This window comes from Mugil cephalus, chromosome 3 (assembly GCF_022458985.1).
Source record: "Mugil cephalus isolate CIBA_MC_2020 chromosome 3, CIBA_Mcephalus_1.1, whole genome shotgun sequence".
NCBI lineage: Eukaryota > Metazoa > Chordata > Actinopteri > Mugiliformes > Mugilidae > Mugil > Mugil cephalus.
In genome coordinates, this window is record NC_061772.1 from 30,813,226 (window position 1) to 30,832,129 (window position 18,904).

An 18,904-nucleotide genomic window follows, 5' to 3' on the forward strand; every position below is an offset into this window, starting at 1 on the left:
CTGCTTCTTCTTCTTCTTCTTCTTCTTCTTCTTCTTCTTCTTCTTTTTCTACTTCTTCTTCTTCTACTGCTACCGTTACTATGTTTTCTTCTTCTACCGCTACTTCTACTGCTTCTTCTACTTCTACTAACACTTCTACTGCTTGTTCTTCTTGAGTTGCTGGTTGTTGTCATTGAAATACTCCCAAAAATGAGCATCTGTCTTGTGATGTTTGGGCTTTTTAAGGAAACACTGCGACGTGTCGACGTATTAATGTATTAATCGTTAGTGTTCGAATGAATATATTTCATTTTACTTAATTCTGAAATGAATTCTGAGATTTTGTCCAAACTAACCTCATCGGTTCCCGGAGTTTCCGACGTCTGCTTTTCTCTGTGCTCAGACTTCAAAATCTATTCGTATCTATTTTTAAAAGCCAGGTCTAAAGGAAACATTAGAAAACTTTAAATGCGTATTGAACCCTAACTCTAGTGTACAGAGAGCAATAATGAGACGGAGGATCAACATTATCCGGGCGGCAGTAAATCTTCAGATTCCTCTTGGCCTGATTCAAAGTGTCGTCTGGACTCGAATGGGGGGTTAATCAGAGTAACTGTGTAGAATATAGACCTGGTCTTCTATGCATTTAAAACAAGGCTGTGATTAAGAAGTGATACTTGGAAGTCATTGACGGCTGAAGATGAAGCTCAGGGACAGAACATTGTGTTGTCGGCATAGAAATGGACATGAAGTGACGTATGAAGAATTATTTCATGTTATTTATGTTCCCAGCAGGAACAAATGAACATTTTCTGTTACTTCAGAAATGAAAACGACACAGACGTCTCATTTGAATAAACTTTATAGAGCTTCACTTCAAAGCATCATCTGGTGGTAACCATGGCAACCTCTACTAATCATCTCCTAATAAATAAATAAATAACTAAATACATGAACATCAGGTTGAGGAGTTTCCAGAAGGAACAGAAACATGGAGGAAGAAAGTTCCTCCTCCTCCTCAGGTTTTTTCTCTCGCTGTTGAAATTGTCTCTTCATTAAACACTGAAGAAGAGTCAGAAACACGTTACTGAACTTATTTTCAAACTCATTTCTCTTCTTCTTTTAATCATCTCGTCAGCTCTTACATTTAACCCCTCATGACTGAGCTGTGAAATCACCTAAATAATCTCTAAAAATGTGTAAAAATATAATTGCTACTTATAAAAGTTGAATATATACAATAATAAACTTTACAGTAGGAGATTCTGCTACATTTTTCCAATTAAAACACATGAATATTTCTACATCCTGTAAATAAAATCTTTAATACTTTCATTAAACTCTTCTATAAACTTCCATCTGGGATCTTTATCCAGATTTTAATAAGAGAGTGAGAGACTCCTGGAGGAGAACGGATGAATGTTTAACCTTTAAAGGCTTTAAAGAAGAAGAAGAAGAAGAAGAAGAAGTTTTAATTCTTCTTGAGTTCTGTTTAAACATTGGAGCAGCAACACTTTGAGACACGAGTCAATCCTGGATCAGCACGTCTCCATCATCCCCATCCATGGCGTTACCGTGGAGACCGGATACATGCGTTCACACCACAACATCGGTTCAGTCCAGAGAAACTGCACATCTGCTGGAGGAGGAGGAGGAGGAGGAGGAGGTGTCTCCTCCTTCTTCTCCTCCTCTACTTTATCTTCTCCTCCTTCATCTTCATCTCCTCCCACTCCTCCTTCATCTCCTCCTCCTTCGTCTCCTCCTCTTTGACTGATGTTCTGATGTAAACTCATGGTTTGATCTGGTCTCCATGGTGACGGTCCATCAGTGTCATTGATCGGACACTGATGGACCGTTACCATGGAGACGCAAAAGTCAGACATGTTGTGTAACCTCCTTCTTCTCCTCCTCCTGGTTTATCTCAGCGCTGTGTACGGAGGAGTGCGCCCACGGTCGATGTGTTTCTCCTGATACCTGCCAGTGTGAACCCGGCTGGGGAGGCCTGGACTGCTCCAGCGGTGAGTACCCGATCCTGGTCCTGGTCCTGGTCCTGATATCCTACGGTCGACTGGTCCTGGTCCTGTCTGGCCCTGAACCTGTATGTCCCGTATGGTCCGATACTGGTCCTGGCCTGGTCTGATCCTGATCTCCTGCTGGTCCTTCCTGGTCCTGGTCCTGTCTGAATCCAATGGTCCTGGTCCTGGTCCTGGTCCTGATATCCTGATACTGGTCCTGGTCCTGGTCCTGGTCCTGGTCCTGATATCCTGATACTGGTACTAATATCCTGATACTGGTCCTGGTCCTGGTCTTTGTCCTGATATCCTGATACTAGTCCTAATATCCAGATACTGTTCCTGATATCCTGATACTGGTCCTGATATCATGATACTGGTCCTGGTCCTGATATCCAGATGCTGATACACTGATACTGGTATTGATACCTGTCCTGATACAGGATCAATATAGACTGAGCCTCACATATGAAATAAGAGTCAGAAATATTATTAGACCTTGAATAATAATAATTATAATAATAATAATAGTTGTAGTTATAGTTGTTGGGTCTTTTTTTTTTGCCTCCAGGAACTTTTCTGTTGTAGAAACTTGTGGAAAGTTTCAATGTTGACGAGTTGAAAGGTTCAAACTTTCGAGTGAAATAAATAAAGTAAAATGCAGCAGGTGGACGAGTCTCGTGTCTGAGTCACGGTCGCTGCTCTCTGAGACTTTTATTTCAGCCTCGTGGTTAAAAGAAGAAAAACTTTCCTGATTGAACCTTTAAGCTGTAAATGAGGCTCTGGCGTCTGAATGTGAACCTCATCTCCTCCGCTCAGAGTAAACCCGCCTAGAAATATATAAATATAGAAATAAATACGTGTGTGTGTGTGTGGATGAGGGGATTTAGGCTGTATTGACAAATTAATGAGGCCTCCTTTGTTGTTGGTGCTCTGCAGCCTCCCTGTTGTTTACCTGCTTTTATTGCAGCGATGCATGAGGCCGAGGCCACGTCCAGGTTAGTGAAGTCCACCGGCTCTGAGGCTGAGGGAGCGAAGGGTCGAGTATTGACTGGTCACTAATGTCCGAGCGGAGCAGAGCTGGACACCAGGTCACTGTCTCCTGGAAGTTTATCCCACTTTATTTCCCTTTCTTCTCCCTTCATCATTCGCTCTTACTTATCTTCTGTTTCTTCATCCCGTCTGGGATGAATTCAGTTTATCATCGTCTCGTTACCTGTGGACGACGTTATTTGGGACGAGGACGTCCCTCCTGCTGGGACACGGAGCTGATTTCATGTTTTTCTGCCGCTCAGGATCCAGATAAATAACTGGATGTATTTAAAGGCTTAATGTGTCACCGTCCAGCTGAGACTCAATCAAACATCCTTCAGGGTTTATAATGAAATAATCTCAACAGAGGTCCATTTACTTTTTAGTTTATATTAAAGCTTTTAGCCGCTTCGCTCCCTCACAGAAACTTCAATAACACATTTAATGGTGTTTCTAAAAAACATAAAAAAAGAAAAGAAGGAAAAACATGGTGACGTGTTGTTTTTTAATTAATTGAATAAAAGCTTCTGGAGACGTTCTCATCTTTAATGTTCGTTTATAGTTTGTTTCTTCAAGAAACAAAACTTTTAAAAAAATAAGAAAATATGCGAAAATAATAAAAGTCTCAACATTTAAGTGAATGAATCTACTGTATAGATCAATAGGAGCAGCATCAATGGCTGATCAGAGATGGACCGTTTCCATGGAGACTGAGTGACACCGAGGAGGAGGAGAAGGAGGAGAGGGGGAGGAGGAGGAGGGAGGAGGAGAGAGGAGGAGGAGGAGGGAGGAGGAGGAGGAGGAGGAGGAGGAGGAGGGGGAGGAGGAGGAGGAGATGAAGGAGGAGGAGGAGATGAAGGAGGAGGAGGAGGAGGGAGAGGAGATAAAGAATAAGGAGGAGGAGAAGATGAAGGAGGACGAGAACGAGAGGATGAATATTCACAGAAACCTGAAGGACACAGAAGAACCTCAGGGTCACATGACAACATTCAACCAGATACAGGAAGTGACTCCTGAACCTCCTCCTCTCTCCTCCTCTCTCCTCCTCCTGTCTCATCCTCCTCTCTCCTCTCTCCTGTCTCCTCCTCTCTCCTCCTCCTCTCTCCTCCTCCTGTCTCCTCCTCCTGTCTCATCCTCCTCTCTCCTCTCTCCTGTCTCCTCCTGTCTCCTCCTTCCTCTCTCCTCTCTCTCCTCCTCTCTCCTCCTCCTCTCTCCTGTCTCCTCCTCCTCCTCTCTCCTGTCTCCTCCTCTCTCCTCCTGTCTCCTCCTCCTGTCTCCTCCTCTCCAGAGGAGTCAGAGGGAGTAAAGTAAGGAAAATAAAAACCCTGACAGGAACAATAGGACGTCTTTGTGTCTGTGCTTCATGTCCACATCAGTAATGAGCGAATCCCGGACCGGTTTCCATTTGTTGTCATGGAAACAGACGATGCCCCAGCGCATCACATTAACATCCCTCTTTACCGGAGGAGACTTGGCTTATTTGTGTCTCTTGTCATGAATGAACTTTTTTTAATTTATTTATTTCTGCCGGTCATAAAAGGAACAAAGACCCCGAGGGACTGGTCCCGCCGGGGTTTACTCCTCGGCTTTTATTCCCTCTGTGAATATTCTGCTGAATGTGGAGGCCTGGTGGAGGCCTGGTGGAGGCCTGGAGGTCTGGTGGAGGTCTGGGGGTGGTCTGGATGTGGTGTGGTGGAGGCCTGAGAGGCCGGAGGTCTGGGGGTCTGGTGGCCTGGTGGTGGTCTGAGTGTGGTCTGAATGTGGTCTGGTGGAGGCCTGGTGGTCTGGGGGTCTGGTGGTGGTCTGAAGGTGTGATGGAGGCCTGGTGGAGGCCTAGTGCAGGCCTGGAGGTCTGGATGAGGTCTGGTGGTCTGGATGTGGTCTGATGGTCTGGATGTGGTCTGATGGTCTGGTGGTCTGGATGTGGTCTGGTGGAGACTGGCTGAGAGGACTGGGAGCTGCAGGACAGACTCAGGCGCAGGAAGCAGCAGGAGGCCAGAGATCGGACGTCTTCCAGTGATGGATTTCCTGGTCCCTGCTGCCTCAGAGGAGTTTTGCAGCGTCTCTTTTCTTGCTGGCGCTGCGTGTTGAGAAAATCCTGTCGAGGTGTGAAACGACATAATGCAGCTGTTGTTCTGAGGCGTGTCCTCGCTCCTTATCTGCTGGCGCCACTCTTCAGCTCGGACACAGAGAATCCAGACCTGATTCTCACTCCCTCACAATCAGCAGCTCCGTTTGAGTTTACTATAAACCTTTCAGTTTATATGTGTGTGTTTCCATGGAGACCAGTGAACATGATGGGATCAGAAAGACACTGGCACTTTTCTACAATTTCCACATTTCTGCATAAAAATGATTTAAAGCATCAGCTGAAGTCCTGATTGTCATTGAGTCTGTGAGTCCTTCAGACTAAACAGCTGATCAGGGTCTAATCTGATCCCATTAATCAGATCAGAACCAGCTGAGTTGTGAGATGTTGGTGGTTTCCTCTCATCAGCTGATGCTCCAACATTTCTACTGGATGAAGGTCAGGACTTTGACTTGTTCCTAAACATTCATCTGGTTCTTCTGGAGAACCACTGGTGTTCTTGGGCTCCTTGTCTTCCTCCATGACCCAGTTTCTCTTCACATTCAGCTCATGGACTCATGTCCTGACATTTTCTTTCAGAGTTCACTGGTAGAATTCACAGTTCATTGGTCCATCAATGATGAGCAGATGCAGCAGAACAGGCCCAAACCAGGACATTAGCGCCCCCATGTGTCATGGAGGGATGAGGTTCTGATGCTGGAATGCAGTGTTGGTTCATCTCCAAACATTTAAACCAAACTATTCTACTCTGGTCTCATCTGTCCACTAAACATTGTCCCACATGTTCTTTGTGGACAGAGAGCAGTGTCTTTGGTTGTTGAGTGGATTCATCAACATTAACATCAGCCAATGTGAATGTTGGTTCCTCTCCCACTATGATGGAGTGATGTTTGTTGGTGGACCACTCCTGTGGAGGGGAACAGTCGTCTTCAATCTGTCTGACTCTCTGTGGATTATTTGTGGCTTCCAGACTCTTTACAGATGGTTGTGGAACCTTTTCCAGCCTGATGAGCAACAACAACTCTTTTTCTGAGCTCCTCACAAAGCTCCTTTCATCTGTTGTCATCACACACTTCAACACAAACATGAGACAAATCCCTGATTTATAGAAACTGAACCAGGACCTGAGTCTGGACTCATGGACTCTGGTTTAATCCTCTCTGATCTGTGATATTGGCTCATTCTTGTGTCATGTGTTTCAGTGGGTTTTCTCTGTCGAATTTCGGAATTTCTGTGATTTTTAAAAAAAAAATGTTTTATATATATATATATATATTTTGAATATTTTGTATAAAGAAATGTAGAGAATTCTCTCCTCTGTTTTCAGACCGATCTCTGGGACGTTACCTTGTTCTGCTGAAGGTCTTGTAAAGAGTTTTGTATTCATCCTTGATGTGCAGCCTTAACTTATGAAAGGTTACTCTCTTTCTTTTATCGTATTGGATTTGAAAACACTTTAAACAAATGAAAATCTGTGAATTCAAGAAACGTGAAATAACATCGTTTCCCTCCTCTGGTCCCTGGAGCTTATTTCCACATGTACGCTCGTCGGCTTCTTGTTTCGTGAGAAGCTTTTGTGCAGCTCTCGTTCTTGAAGTGCATCAGGAACTTAAACGACAGGTGGAGGAGGTTAAATTCCCTCTAAGATGAGAAGCTGGAGGTTTGATTTAAGGGGAGGAAGAGGAAGGCAGGGCAGAGCGGGACGTGACATTTTTGTTGAGGAGATGAGTTTTCATTCCCCACCGGTGCTCAGGCGGTGACTGTACGGGCCTGAATGAACGGGAAGGTCATCCCTCCTTTGGGAGACGTCAGCGAGCAAAGTCAAATCCGACCGGAGGCAATTCACCGGAGGAGAGGAGGAAACCTCCCGGCAGGAGCTGATACGCCGCTATAGACTCGCGGAGAGACAAAAACCCGTGGGAGCCGTGTGCAGCCGTGTGGCCTTTCATGAATACTTTCACAATTAGACGCTCGCTCACCTTTTTTATTTAGTGTTATCTGGAAGGTCGAGGACTCGCGCTGCTGAGCCGCCGGTTCGTTAAAAGTTGTAAAACATTCTCTTTGAACTCAAACTGTACAAAACTGATCCGAGGACGCCCGGTTTGTTTCCAGCGTTTAGTGTCAGGTCAGTCCACATCTGCAGCACAATCTGCATTATTAAGAAAACGTCTCGTCTTCAGCTGCTCCTCGATGTCTCAGCGTCCCGGAGACACATTCACACTGTTAACGAAACGCAACAACAACATAAACGACAATGACTTTTCTGCTTTATCTGTTTTCATATGCAAATAAGGTTTTTGTGACCTTCATATTTTCTACATTTCTGCATCTAAATGTCTCATAACATCGGAGGATTTTTACGCAAGTCCTGAAAGTAGACACAGAAAATTCTATTTAACACATGAGACACAAATATTAAACTTGTGTTTCCAGTTTCTCTGTAAATGTAGAAAATTCAGAAGTTTCCAAAAACATTTAAATGACTCTTAAACTAATAGTGAATAAATAAAGTAGTTTCCTCCCAGCTTCACATACGGGTCATAAAATGCATCTGGACGCGTGTCGGACGTGTTTTAATCATATTTGTAAAACTTGTTATGAACCAAAGGAATGAGCTGGTTGGTTAAGTTGTTTGAGGTCGATCCGTCTCGTTTTAAAGCATCAAACAGAAGGAAGCATGAGAGCGAGCATCAACCACAGGTTCAACTCCAGCCACAGACGTTTGTTCAACATTAAAATGATGCGCTGGTGTTTTATAGTCGACATTAAAAATAACAAAGTGAGAACTGGGACACGAACACAACAGACTGGTTTTATGAGGAGCTGCAGGAGGATTCAGTGAAGTCCTGCTGGATCTGGCTGCATCTCATGTGAACTTCCTCACAGGTAGAAGATTTAACAAACGAATGAGCCGACGCTACTTTTGCTTTATTTAATAAAAACGTGTGATGCACTGACTGAGCAGATACTGAATAATGAATCGTTCTGTAGAAGCTTCGTGCTCCGGCTGCAGGACTCTGTTTTCATTATTTTTCATTCTCAGAAACAGATGTTTCAATATTTTAATTTGATTTTACAAGAAATAAATTAATTTTTTTTTTTTCAATTGTGGCGACGCTATTGGTGGAGCTAACTCCTTGTTGACTCTCCATAAAAGATTTGGCCTCCCAGCTAATAGAAGCTCCTCCTAGCCTCCCAGCTAATAGTAGCTCTTCCTAGGCTCCCAGCTAATAGAAGCTCTTCCTAGCCTCCCAGCTAATAGTAGCTCTTCCTAGCCTCCCAGCTAATAGAAGCTCATCCTAGGCTCCCAGCTAATAGTAGCTCTTCACAGCCTCCCAGCTAATAGTAGCTCTCCACAGCCTCTCAGCTAATAGTAGCTCTTCCTAACCTCTCAGCTAATAGTAGCTCTTCCTAGCCTCCCAGCTAATAGAAGCTCCTCCTAGCCTCCCAGCTAATAGTAGCTCTTCCTAGCCTCCCAGCTAATAGTAGCTCTTCCTAGCCTCCCAGCTAATAGAAGATCCTCCTAGCCTCCCAGCTAATAGTAGCTCTTCCTAGCCTCCCAGCTAATAGAAGCTCCTCCTAGCCTCCCAGCTAATAGTAGCTCTTCCTAGCCTCCCAGCTAATAGAAGCTCATCCTAGCCTCCCAGCTAATAGAAGCTCATCCTAGCCTCCCAGCTAATAGTAGCTCCTCCTAGCCTCCCAGCTAATAGTAGCTCTTCACAGCCTCCCAGCTAATAGAAGCTCATCCTAGCCTCCCAGCTAAGTGTAGCTCTTCCTAGCCTCCCAGCTAATGGAAGCTCATCCTAGCCTTCCAGCTAATAGTAGCTCTTCACAGCCTCCCAGCTAATAGAAGCTCATCCTAGCCTCCCAGCTAATAGTAGCTCTTCACAGCCTCCCAGCTAATAGAAGCTCATTCTAGCCTCCCAGTTAATAGTAGCTCTTCACAGCCTCCCAGCTAATAGAAGCTCATCCTAGCCTCCCAGCTAATAGTAGCTCTTCCTAGCCTCCCAGCTAATAGTAGCTCTTCCTAGCCTCCCAGCTAACAGAAGATCCTCCTAGCCTCCCAGCTAATAGAAGCTCATCACACCTCCCAGCTAATAGTAGCTCTTCCTAGGCTCCCAGCTAATAGTAGCTCCTCCTAGCCTCCAAGCTAATAGTAGCTCTCCACAGCCTCTCAGATAATAGTGGGTCTTCCTAACCTCTCAGCTAATAGTAGCTCTTCCTAGCCTCTCAGCTAATAGTAGCTCTTCCTAGCCTCCTAGCCTCCCAGCTAACAGTAGCTCTTCCTAGCCTCCCAGCTAAGTGTAGCTCTTCCTAGCCTCCCAGCTAGTAGAAGCTCATCCTAGGCTCCCAGCTAATAGTAGCTCTTCCTAGCCTCCCAGCTAATAGTAGCTCCTCCTAGCCTCCCAGCTAATAGAAGCTCATTCTAGCCTCCCAGCTAATAGTAGCTCTTCCTAGGCTCCCAGCTAATAGTAGCTCCTCCTAGCCTCCCAGCTAATAGAAGCTCATTCTAGCCTCCCAGCTAATAGTATCTCTTCCTAGGCTCCCAGCTAATAGTAGCTCCTCCACAGCCTCCCAGCTAATAGTAGCTCTCCACAGCCTCTCAGCTAATAGTAGCTCTTCCTAACCTCTCAGCTAATAGTAGCTCTTCCTAGCCTCCCAGCTAATAGAAGCTCCTCCTAGCCTCCCAGCTAATAGTAGCTCTTCCTAGCCTCCCAGCTAATAGTAGCTCTTCCTAGCCTCCCAGCTAATAGAAGATCCTCCTAGCCTCCCAGCTAATAGTAGCTCTTCCTAGCCTCCCAGCTAATAGAAGCTCATCCTAGCCTCCCAGCTAATAGAAGCTCATCCTAGCCTCCCAGCTAATAGTAGCTCCTCCTAGCCTCCCAGCTAATAGTAGCTCTTCACAGCCTCCCAGCTAATAGAAGCTCACCCTAGCCTCCCAGCTAAGTGTAGCTCTTCCTAGCCTCCCAGCTAATGGAAGCTCATCCTAGCCTCCCAGCTAATAGTAGCTCTTCACAGCCTCCCAGCTAATAGAAGTTCATCCTAGCCTCCCAGCTAATAGTAGCTCTTCACAGCCTCCCAGCTAATAGAAGCTCATTCTAGCCTCCCAGCTAATAGTAGCTCTTCCTAGCCTCCCAGCTAATAGAAGCTCCTCCTAGCCTCCCAGCTAATAGTAGCTCTTCCTAGCCTCCCAGCTAATAGTAGCTCTTCCTAGCCTCCCAGCTAACAGAAGATCCTCCTAGCCTCCCAGCTAATAGAAGCTCATCCTAGCCTCCCAGCTAATAGAAGCTCATCCTAGCCTCCCAGCTAATAGTAGCTCCTCCTAGCCTCCCAGCTAATAGTAGCTCTTCACAGCCCCCCAGCTAATAGAAGCTCATCCTAGCCTCCCAGCTAATAGTAGCTCTTCCTAGGCTCCCAGCTAATAGAAGCTCATCCTAGCCTCCCAGCTAATAGTAGCTCTTCCTAGCCTCCCAGCTAATAGAAGCTCATCCTAGCCTCCCAGCTAATAGTAGCTCTTCACAGCCTCCCAGCTAATAGAAGCTCATCCTAGCCTCCCAGCTAATAGTAGCTCTTCCTAGCCTCCCAGCTAATAGAAGCTCCTCCTAGCCTCCCAGCTAATAGTAGCTCTTCACACCTCCCAGCTAATAGTAGCTCTTCCTAGGCTCCCAGCTAATAGTAGCTCCTCCTAGCCTCCAAGCTAATAGTAGCTCTCCACAGCCTCTCAGATAATAGTGGGTCTTCCTAACCTCTCAGCTAATAGTAGCTCTTCCTAGCCTCTCAGCTAATAGTAGCTCTTCCTAGCCTCCTAGCCTCCCAGCTAACAGTAGCTCTTCCTAGCCTCCCAGCTAAGTGTAGCTCTTCCTAGCCTCCCAGCTAGTAGAAGCTCATCCTAGGCTCCCAGCTAATAGTAGCTCTTCCTAGCCTCCCAGCTAATAGTAGCTCCTCCTAGCCTCCCAGCTAATAGTAGCTCCTCCTAGCCTCCTAGCCTCCCAGCTAATATTAGCGCTTCCTATCTGTGTTCTGTGCAGTTTTATGGACTCTTTGGTCAGACATGAATCATGAGTCCATCTCTGCTGTCTCTCTCAGCTCTGCCCGGCGATAGATGACTCTGAACTCCCGCTGCACTTCATTAGCGTGGAGTTCATTAGGCAGCTAATACCTGTTGCCTGCGTTGGAGGGGGTGACGCGGTGGGGTCAGTAGCCATTAGCCAGCGCTTCCACCGGGCTTTGTCCCGCTCTGAACCCTCATCCAGGAGACGCTCGGCCTTTTTATGACAGAGCGTATCTCTCATTACCCGACAGACTGAGTTCAGCAAGTCATTAAGTGCAGCTTTGCAGGAATGATGTGGAGAGTTTCTGTGGAGAGGAGGAAGATGGAGAGGATCATGGAAATGAGTAATTACAGAGAAAAGCACACATTTTAAATTGCGTCCCTGTTCCTCTCAGTGAGGTTTAGGAGCATGTGGTTTTCATTCACCGTGAAGAAGAAGAAGAAGAAGACGAAGACGAAGACGAAGAAGAAGAAGTGTCCTAAAGTTGTCTAACGTGTCTGAATCAGCTCTGATGTTCTAATGCTCTAAATACATCTTTACATTTATTTACCACTGAAGGACAAGGAACCAGATATGGATAATTCATTCATGTGGATTTACGTACGACATGAAAATTTTAAATTTTGAATGAATTCAGGAAAGAAAACAACTCGTTTTAGTTCAGGGGCCACGTTCACTGAGGCCGGACAGGAACGTTATAGCATAATAACCTATAAATAACCACAACACTGGACATTTCCCTTCATTTTAGTGCAAACTAGAACAAAATACTCCATGAAAATGAAAACAACAGTAAACAACAGTAAAGTCTTCTTCTGTCCTACAGTTGAAACGTAGAATTTCAAAGTAAGATATGTGCCTTATTGAGGGCTAAGAGCAGCTTTGCAGAATTGATGTGGTGGTTTTCTGTGGAGAGGATAGAATAGAATACAAATTTATTGTCATTGTTCTAAAAAGCAATGTAAACTGTTTGGCAACTCCAGTGTTGCAGCAGCAAAATCATACATTCATTCATAAATAAGAATGAAAAGAGACGGCAGGTTGTGGAAATGAGTAATTACAGAGTGTAAAGTGTGAGTGTATGTGTGACTGGATGAATTCATCCAAGTAAAAACAATGAAGGACAAAGAACGAGAGCTTTAACTAGAGGTGACTGTAATGTACCGAGGCCTCAGACTAAATTCTCTCAAATGCTTGTGTCTATAAGAGGAGCTCGTTCCTGGAATATGTTTCCACCACACATCAGAAACTGTGACAACTACTTACTTTAAAAAAATAAATCAGACACTGGTTAAAAATAAATCAGACGTGTACTCTGAGCCTAAATACTGTTGTTAATATGAAGTCTGCTCTCAGGGTTCTGGATAAATTGATGGTTCAGTTGAACACAAAGACACGTGAAGTTCTTCCTCAACAGCTCTGAGTCTCTCTGTTTTAGTTTTTATGGCCGTCATGCTTGAAAAGTCTTATTTCCAGGCAGGTAGTTTTATTTCTCTGCTGCGGTGTTTCTCTTTTAATTTGGTGATGAGTTCAGTACCTTGGTAGCTGCAGTAGCTTAGAGAGCTCCTCGTTCATCTTCGTGGTTTCCCTCAGTAAAGCTGCGTGTTTCCCAGTTTGTTGAACGAGCTGGTTTCTGTGCTTTTGTTTTGAAGGGATAGTTGTTTTCTGCTACACGGCTTCTTCACACACACCAAACGTAACGGAGTAAAAGTAAATCATCAAAATATCGATACCAAGTCCACTTTCACAAGACATATAAATACCTTTATGACCAGGAATATCCACATGTCAACATGATGTTGTTTCTTAACAGACACATATACGCAGGAAATGATACAGGATGTGGAATGAGTTCAAGTTCTAGCCTGAAGACCAGTCTGTCTGGTCCAAAAATAGGCTCCTCCTAGCCTAACAGCTAATAGTAGCTCCTCCTAGCCTACCAGCTAAGACTGGCTCCTCCTAGCCTACCAGCTAATAGTAGCTCTTTCTAGCCTCCCAGCTCCCAGATAACAGTAACTCTTCCCAGCAAATAGTAGCTCTAGCCTACCAGCTAAGACTAGCTCCTCCTAGCCTACCAGCTAAGACTAGCTCCTCCTAGCCTACCAGCTAAGACTAGCACCAACTACCTAAGACTAGCTCCTCCTAGCCTACCAGCTAAGACTAGCTCCTCCTAGCCTACCAGCTAAGACTAGCACATCTAGCTGCTCCTCCTAGCCTACCAGCTAAGACTAGCTCTCCAGCCTACACAGACTACCAACTAGCTAAGACTAGCTCCTCCTAGCCTACCAGCTAAGACTAGCTCCTCCTAGCCTACCAGCTAAGACTAGCACCAACTAGCTAAGACTAGCTCCTCCTAGCCTACCAGCTAAGACTAGCTCCTCCTGGCCTACCAGCTAAGACTAGCACCAACTAGCTAAGACTAGCTCCTCCTAGCCTACCAGCTAAGACTAGCTCCAACTAGCTAAGACTAGCTCCTCCTAGCTCTCAGCAGTCTGATGATTCCCAGCTTGTTTAATTCTTTATAAAAAGGTGTAAAATACATTTTTCATAATTACATTCACAATTGTTCATTGTACCAGTCATCACTTTCACATACACAACAAAACATCGAAAAGTATCGGGATATTAGCTTTAAGGATTGAGAGGAAAAACAGTGGAAGAGGATTTAATTGTTCCACTGTCACTGTACGCTGCCGCTGGCGTAGATGAACAAAGACTAATTATTTGCAGTGAAGAAATAATAATTTTCTGACCAATTAATTGAAATGTGATGATCTCTCAGGGCCCAGTGGTTGAGAATCACTGGTGCCTAATGCACCAACATTGATTATTGTGCATTGTCCCATTTCAATAAATGAATAAATGACATGAAATGAATGAATGTATGGACGGATGAGATGAAGCGATGTGCTGGGGAGGGGAGGTGTGTGTCTCTGGCATAAAGCCGCCGCTTGTTCCTGATGTAAGCTTCTTCTGGGAGTGTTTGCATTCATTGAGCGCTGTTGGCTGCACTCGGGCCGAGGCTGCAGCTCCTCTGGATGTTTATCCTGGCACTTCATTCAGGTCTAAAGGGACACTGATTACCCTGCTGCACACAAACTCACACTCACTCTGCTGACGAGTGGACCTGCCCCGCTGCCAAGTCTAATTAACAGCTACAGCCACATCAGCATGCCCCTCGTGTTTGGTCAAAATTAATTTACCAGCAAACTTTTTAATCAAATCTCACCACGGCCCCCGAGAGGTGACTGGCTCTGAGCTCTGAGCAGGAAGCTACGAAGCCCTTTTTGGGTTTTTACCTCCCAGCTCCCTGCTAATAGTAGCTCCTCCTCGCTAATAGTAGCTGCTCCCAGCCTCCGGCTAATAATAGCTCCCCCTAGCTCCCAGCTAATAGTAGCTCCTCCTAGCTAATAGTAGCTCCCCCTAGCCTCAAGCTAATAATAGCTCCGCCTCGCTTATAGTAACTCCTCTAAGCTTTCTAGCCTCCCAACTAGTAGCTCTTCCTAGCTTCCTTTCCTACCAGCTAATAGAAACTCCCCTTAACTTCCTAGCCTCTTGGCTCATAGTCGCTCTTCCTGGCCTCCCAGCTAACAGTACCCCCTCCTAGCCTCCCAGCTAATAGTAGCTCTTCCTAGCCTCCCAGCTAACAGTAGCCCCTCCTAGCCTCCCAGCTAATAGTAGCTCTTCCTAGCCTCCCAGCTAACAGTAGCCCCTCCTAGCCTCCCAGCTAATAGTAGCTCTTCCTAGCCTCCCAGCTAACAGTTGCTCTCTCTAGCCTCTTGGCTCATAGTCGCTCTTCCTAGCCTCCCAGCTAACAGTAGCTTTTTTAGCCTCTTGGCTAACAGTAGCTACCCCCAGCTGCATATAAATCATGATGAATAGATGCGGTTATCTTGCAGCGTTTTCCTCAGACTTCATCAGAAAAGAAATTTCATGCTGTTGTTTTCAGATCAAACCCACAGCGTTTCTCTTCTCTCTCCCTCCGTCCTCCATCCATCTTTTGTGTCTGACATATAGAGAGAGGAAATGGACAAACCTCACCTCTGAAACTTCTTGATTACTCATTTTCCTTCTAATGCCACGTACCTCCTTCCTTCTTTCTTTCTTTCTTTCTTTCTTTCTTTCTTTCTTTCTTTCTTTCCTTCCTTCCTTACATTTCTGTAGGTTCGTGTATAAATGTCATGTTGTTGTTTTCATATCAAACCTGCAGCGTTTCTCTTCTCTCTCCCTCCGTCCTTCATCCATCCTCTGTTTCTGTTATATATGTATAGATGTACATATATATACACATATATGTACAGTATATACTGTCTATCTATATGTATATTATTATATGTGTATGTAGTGGATGGACTGGCCTCCAGCTCTAAACCTCTTGATTCCTCTTTTTCCCCCTGATGCCACGTGAGTCCAGACTGAACCAACCTGACAGACAGACCCATTAAGGAATATATTCCTCCTCCTCCACCCTCTCTCTCCATCCTTCTCTCTCCGTCTCTTCCTGATTCATTTCCAACCTAACTTGTTTATCGCCGCCTCTCGTTCAGCTCAAGTGGTCGACACAATAGATCCTTTTCTTCCCCTCACCACTGATTTCGCTTTGACTTTGAAATCGTTGAGGAATTATTCATCCTCCGTCGTCTTCCTCCTCTTTACGTTCTCTTTATTTCCTCGTCCACTCCTCCCTCCATCATTTTGCACTTGAAGCCGTCTTGACCTTTCGTGAAAGGGCCGGGTGCTTTTCAGAGGAGGGAGCGGTGGTGACCTCCGGATGATTCACTTCATCCCTCCTTTAAAATGAAAAAACAGAACAAAGTAGAAGCGAGAGAATCAGACCTGAGACGATTCAACTTTAACTTGAATCAGAAACAAGTCGGACGTTAAGAAAACCACAGAGGCTTCCTCTATACTTCCTCTATTACTTCCTCTATACTTCCTCTATCACTTCCTCTATTACTTTCTCTATCACTTCCTCTGTTACTTCCTCTATTACTTCCTCTATTACTTCCTCTATACTTCCTCTATTACTTCCTCTATACTTCCTCTATCACTTCCTCTATTACTTCTTCTATACTTCTTCTATACTTCCTCTATACTTCCTCTATCACTTCCTCTATACTTCCTCTGTTACTTCCTCTATCACTTCCTCTATTACTTCCTCTATACTTCTTCTATACTTCTTCTATACTTCTTCTGTACTTCTTCTGTACTTTCTCTATACTTCCTCTATCACTTCCTCTATTACTTCCTCTATCACTTCCTCTATTACTTCCTCTCTACGTCCTCTATCACTTCCTCTATACTTCCTCTGTTACTTCCTCTATCACTTCCTCTATTACTTCCTTTATACTTCTTCTATACTTCTTCTATACTTCTTCTGTACTTTCTCTATACTTCCTCTATTACTTCCTCTATCACTTCCTCTATTACTTCCTCTATCACTTCCTCTCTACGTCCTCTATTACTTCCTCTATACTTCCTCTATTACTTCCTAATTTCCTTCATTCCTTCCTTCCCCTTCTTTCTTACGTATCTCCTGTTCTTCCTTCTTTGCCACTTTGCGATCCCTCCATTCTTCTTCTTCTCCTGCCTTCGTTCTTCTTCCTTCTTACCCTCCTTTCTCCCATCCTTCCTCCATCCCCTCCTCCTTCCTTTCTTTCCTTCCTGTTTATTTCTGCCCTGTGGTTTTTACTGTGTGGTGGAGCCTCTAGTGGCCGATAGAGGAACTGCTCCATGTTTCCTCCTATGATGTTGCTGCTTGTGTTGAACCCAGTGGAACTAGATTAATAAAGTTTGAAGACGTTTTGATGTCGACGTCGTCAGGTGACAGTTCGACCTCCGTCTGATGTCTCACCTCTCACCTCCTCGTATCTGAGGGAGGACGAGCCACCTGCCGATATCCATTAAGACCTGATCCCAGATTTATGCTCCGACGTTTGCTCTAAAGGACGTCATTAAAACGCAATTACCACACAAGAAGAAGAAGAAGAAGAATCATCACGCTGGACTTGATCTGGATGCAACACACACGAATAATAAATGAATAAATAAACCATTAAGTGATTAGTGAAAGGTTGTCACATCTCATGCATCATTCCACAACTCAGCCACCACTAATGGCAGCAATAACTTAGCCTTAAAAACCGAACGGAAAGAGCAAAGAGTTTGGGTTTGGGTTTGGGGGGTGGAGGGTGGAGGGTGGAGGAGGGAGGGGGGGTTAGGTTGCTCATATCGATTAACGTACTGTTGACATTTCACAGCTTATTATGTGGACAGGAAGACGACCTCGTTAAAAAGAGAATCTGTAAAAACAGAAAAGACGAGTCACAACAAACCGACGGTTTATTCCTGAGAACGGTAAACTGTGTCATCCATCTGGCCTGTCCTCCCCCTCCTCCTCCTCCTCCTCCTCCTCCTACTCCTCATCGACCCACCGCCCATCCAGCATGAAATACGCCGCCACTAATTACAATCATTAATTGAAAATAGGAAATCAATGGCTCTGAATTAAACACACGCACGCCTGTTTGGATGTGGGTCAGTCGTCTGCTAATAACTACAGCTACAGTACAACATGCGCCTCCTCCTCCTCCTCAGCGGCTTGGAATCTGCTTTGGAGGAGGTGCAGAAAGTGGCTCGGTGCAGGAAAACAAACCTTTTCTGGTGTAAAGTATTGTTTAGTTGTTTGTCTCGGCGCAGAACGCGGCCGTCGGCTGGAAATAGTTTTACTCATTGAGGCGATGTGGCCTGGGATGAAATGGTTCGTAGCTGAGCTCTGGAAATAGAAAAGGTTGTGACGGCGTCCTTTCCCCGAGGCCTGTAGTCGCCCCGACGCTTAACAAAACAAAAGAACCTGTCTGGATATGATGTGATTTTATTATTATTGTTTTTTGAGGCGCCTCACAGATTGTTTTTAAAGTCCTGACTCGGCTCTTTCCTCCGCTCCGCGGGAACTTATCGTGGAGGCAACAGTAGTAATTTGTCTGGAATAAATAGAAGAGGGCGGTGTTTAATAATAGATTACAGCAGACCAGAGGCTGCAGCAAAATGCAAAACACCAGAGCAGCGGACGCTTATCGCAAAAAGGTGGAAGAAGTGTCCCACGGAGCTGCTCCACCGACTACAGCCAAACTATGAGGACAACACAGCGTAGCATCACTGCGTTACCGTCATCACACCTCAACTTCATTCATTAAAACGAGTCCACAGACAGAACTGGAGACCTGGTCTCAGTCTGTGTGTGAATCAGCAGCAGCGCCACCATGTGGTCAGTAGAATAATGTATCAGCTGCTGCCTCTGATGGATCTCTACCTACCACTGGACCAGAACCAGGACCACATGGACGGAGACTTGGAGACATGATGCAGATTTAGGAACAAGATGGAAAGGAAGGAAGGAAGGAAGGGAGGAAGGAAGGATGAGAGGAAGTAAAGAGGGAAGGGTGAAATGATGTTTCCAGCTGTTAATCCGACTGGAGGAAGGTTTTCATCACGTTCTGACGTCTCGTGTTAAACGGTTGTTGAACATTAATGAATCCGTCCTCCTCTCATTTCCTGCTCTCACACACCAAACACGTTCATCATCACATTAGTGTAAAAGAAACCTGTGATTCAGAAAAGGGACCAAACTCTTTTAGTTGTTGTTGTGTGGGTTGGAAGTCTCCTCTGAGTGTTTTTCATGCGACTGATTCAATCAGACAGGAAGTGAAACCCAGACAGGAGGCGCAGAGGAGCAGGTA

The 18,904-nt window shown here is 45.1% G+C and overlaps 1 protein-coding gene across 4 annotated transcripts in view; it reads left to right on the plus strand.

Annotated features, from left to right (window-relative positions):
* Positions 1–18,904, plus strand: part of LOC125005222 (multiple epidermal growth factor-like domains protein 11) — a 76,527-nt gene that overhangs the window by 25,449 nt on the left and 32,174 nt on the right. For all 4 annotated transcript variants that reach the window (XM_047580390.1, XM_047580393.1, XM_047580391.1 and 1 more), the window contains exon 5: positions 1,905–1,997. In XM_047580390.1, the coding sequence (XP_047436346.1) occupies positions 1,905–1,997 (93 nt within the window). The remainder of the gene's footprint in view (positions 1–1,904; positions 1,998–18,904) is intronic.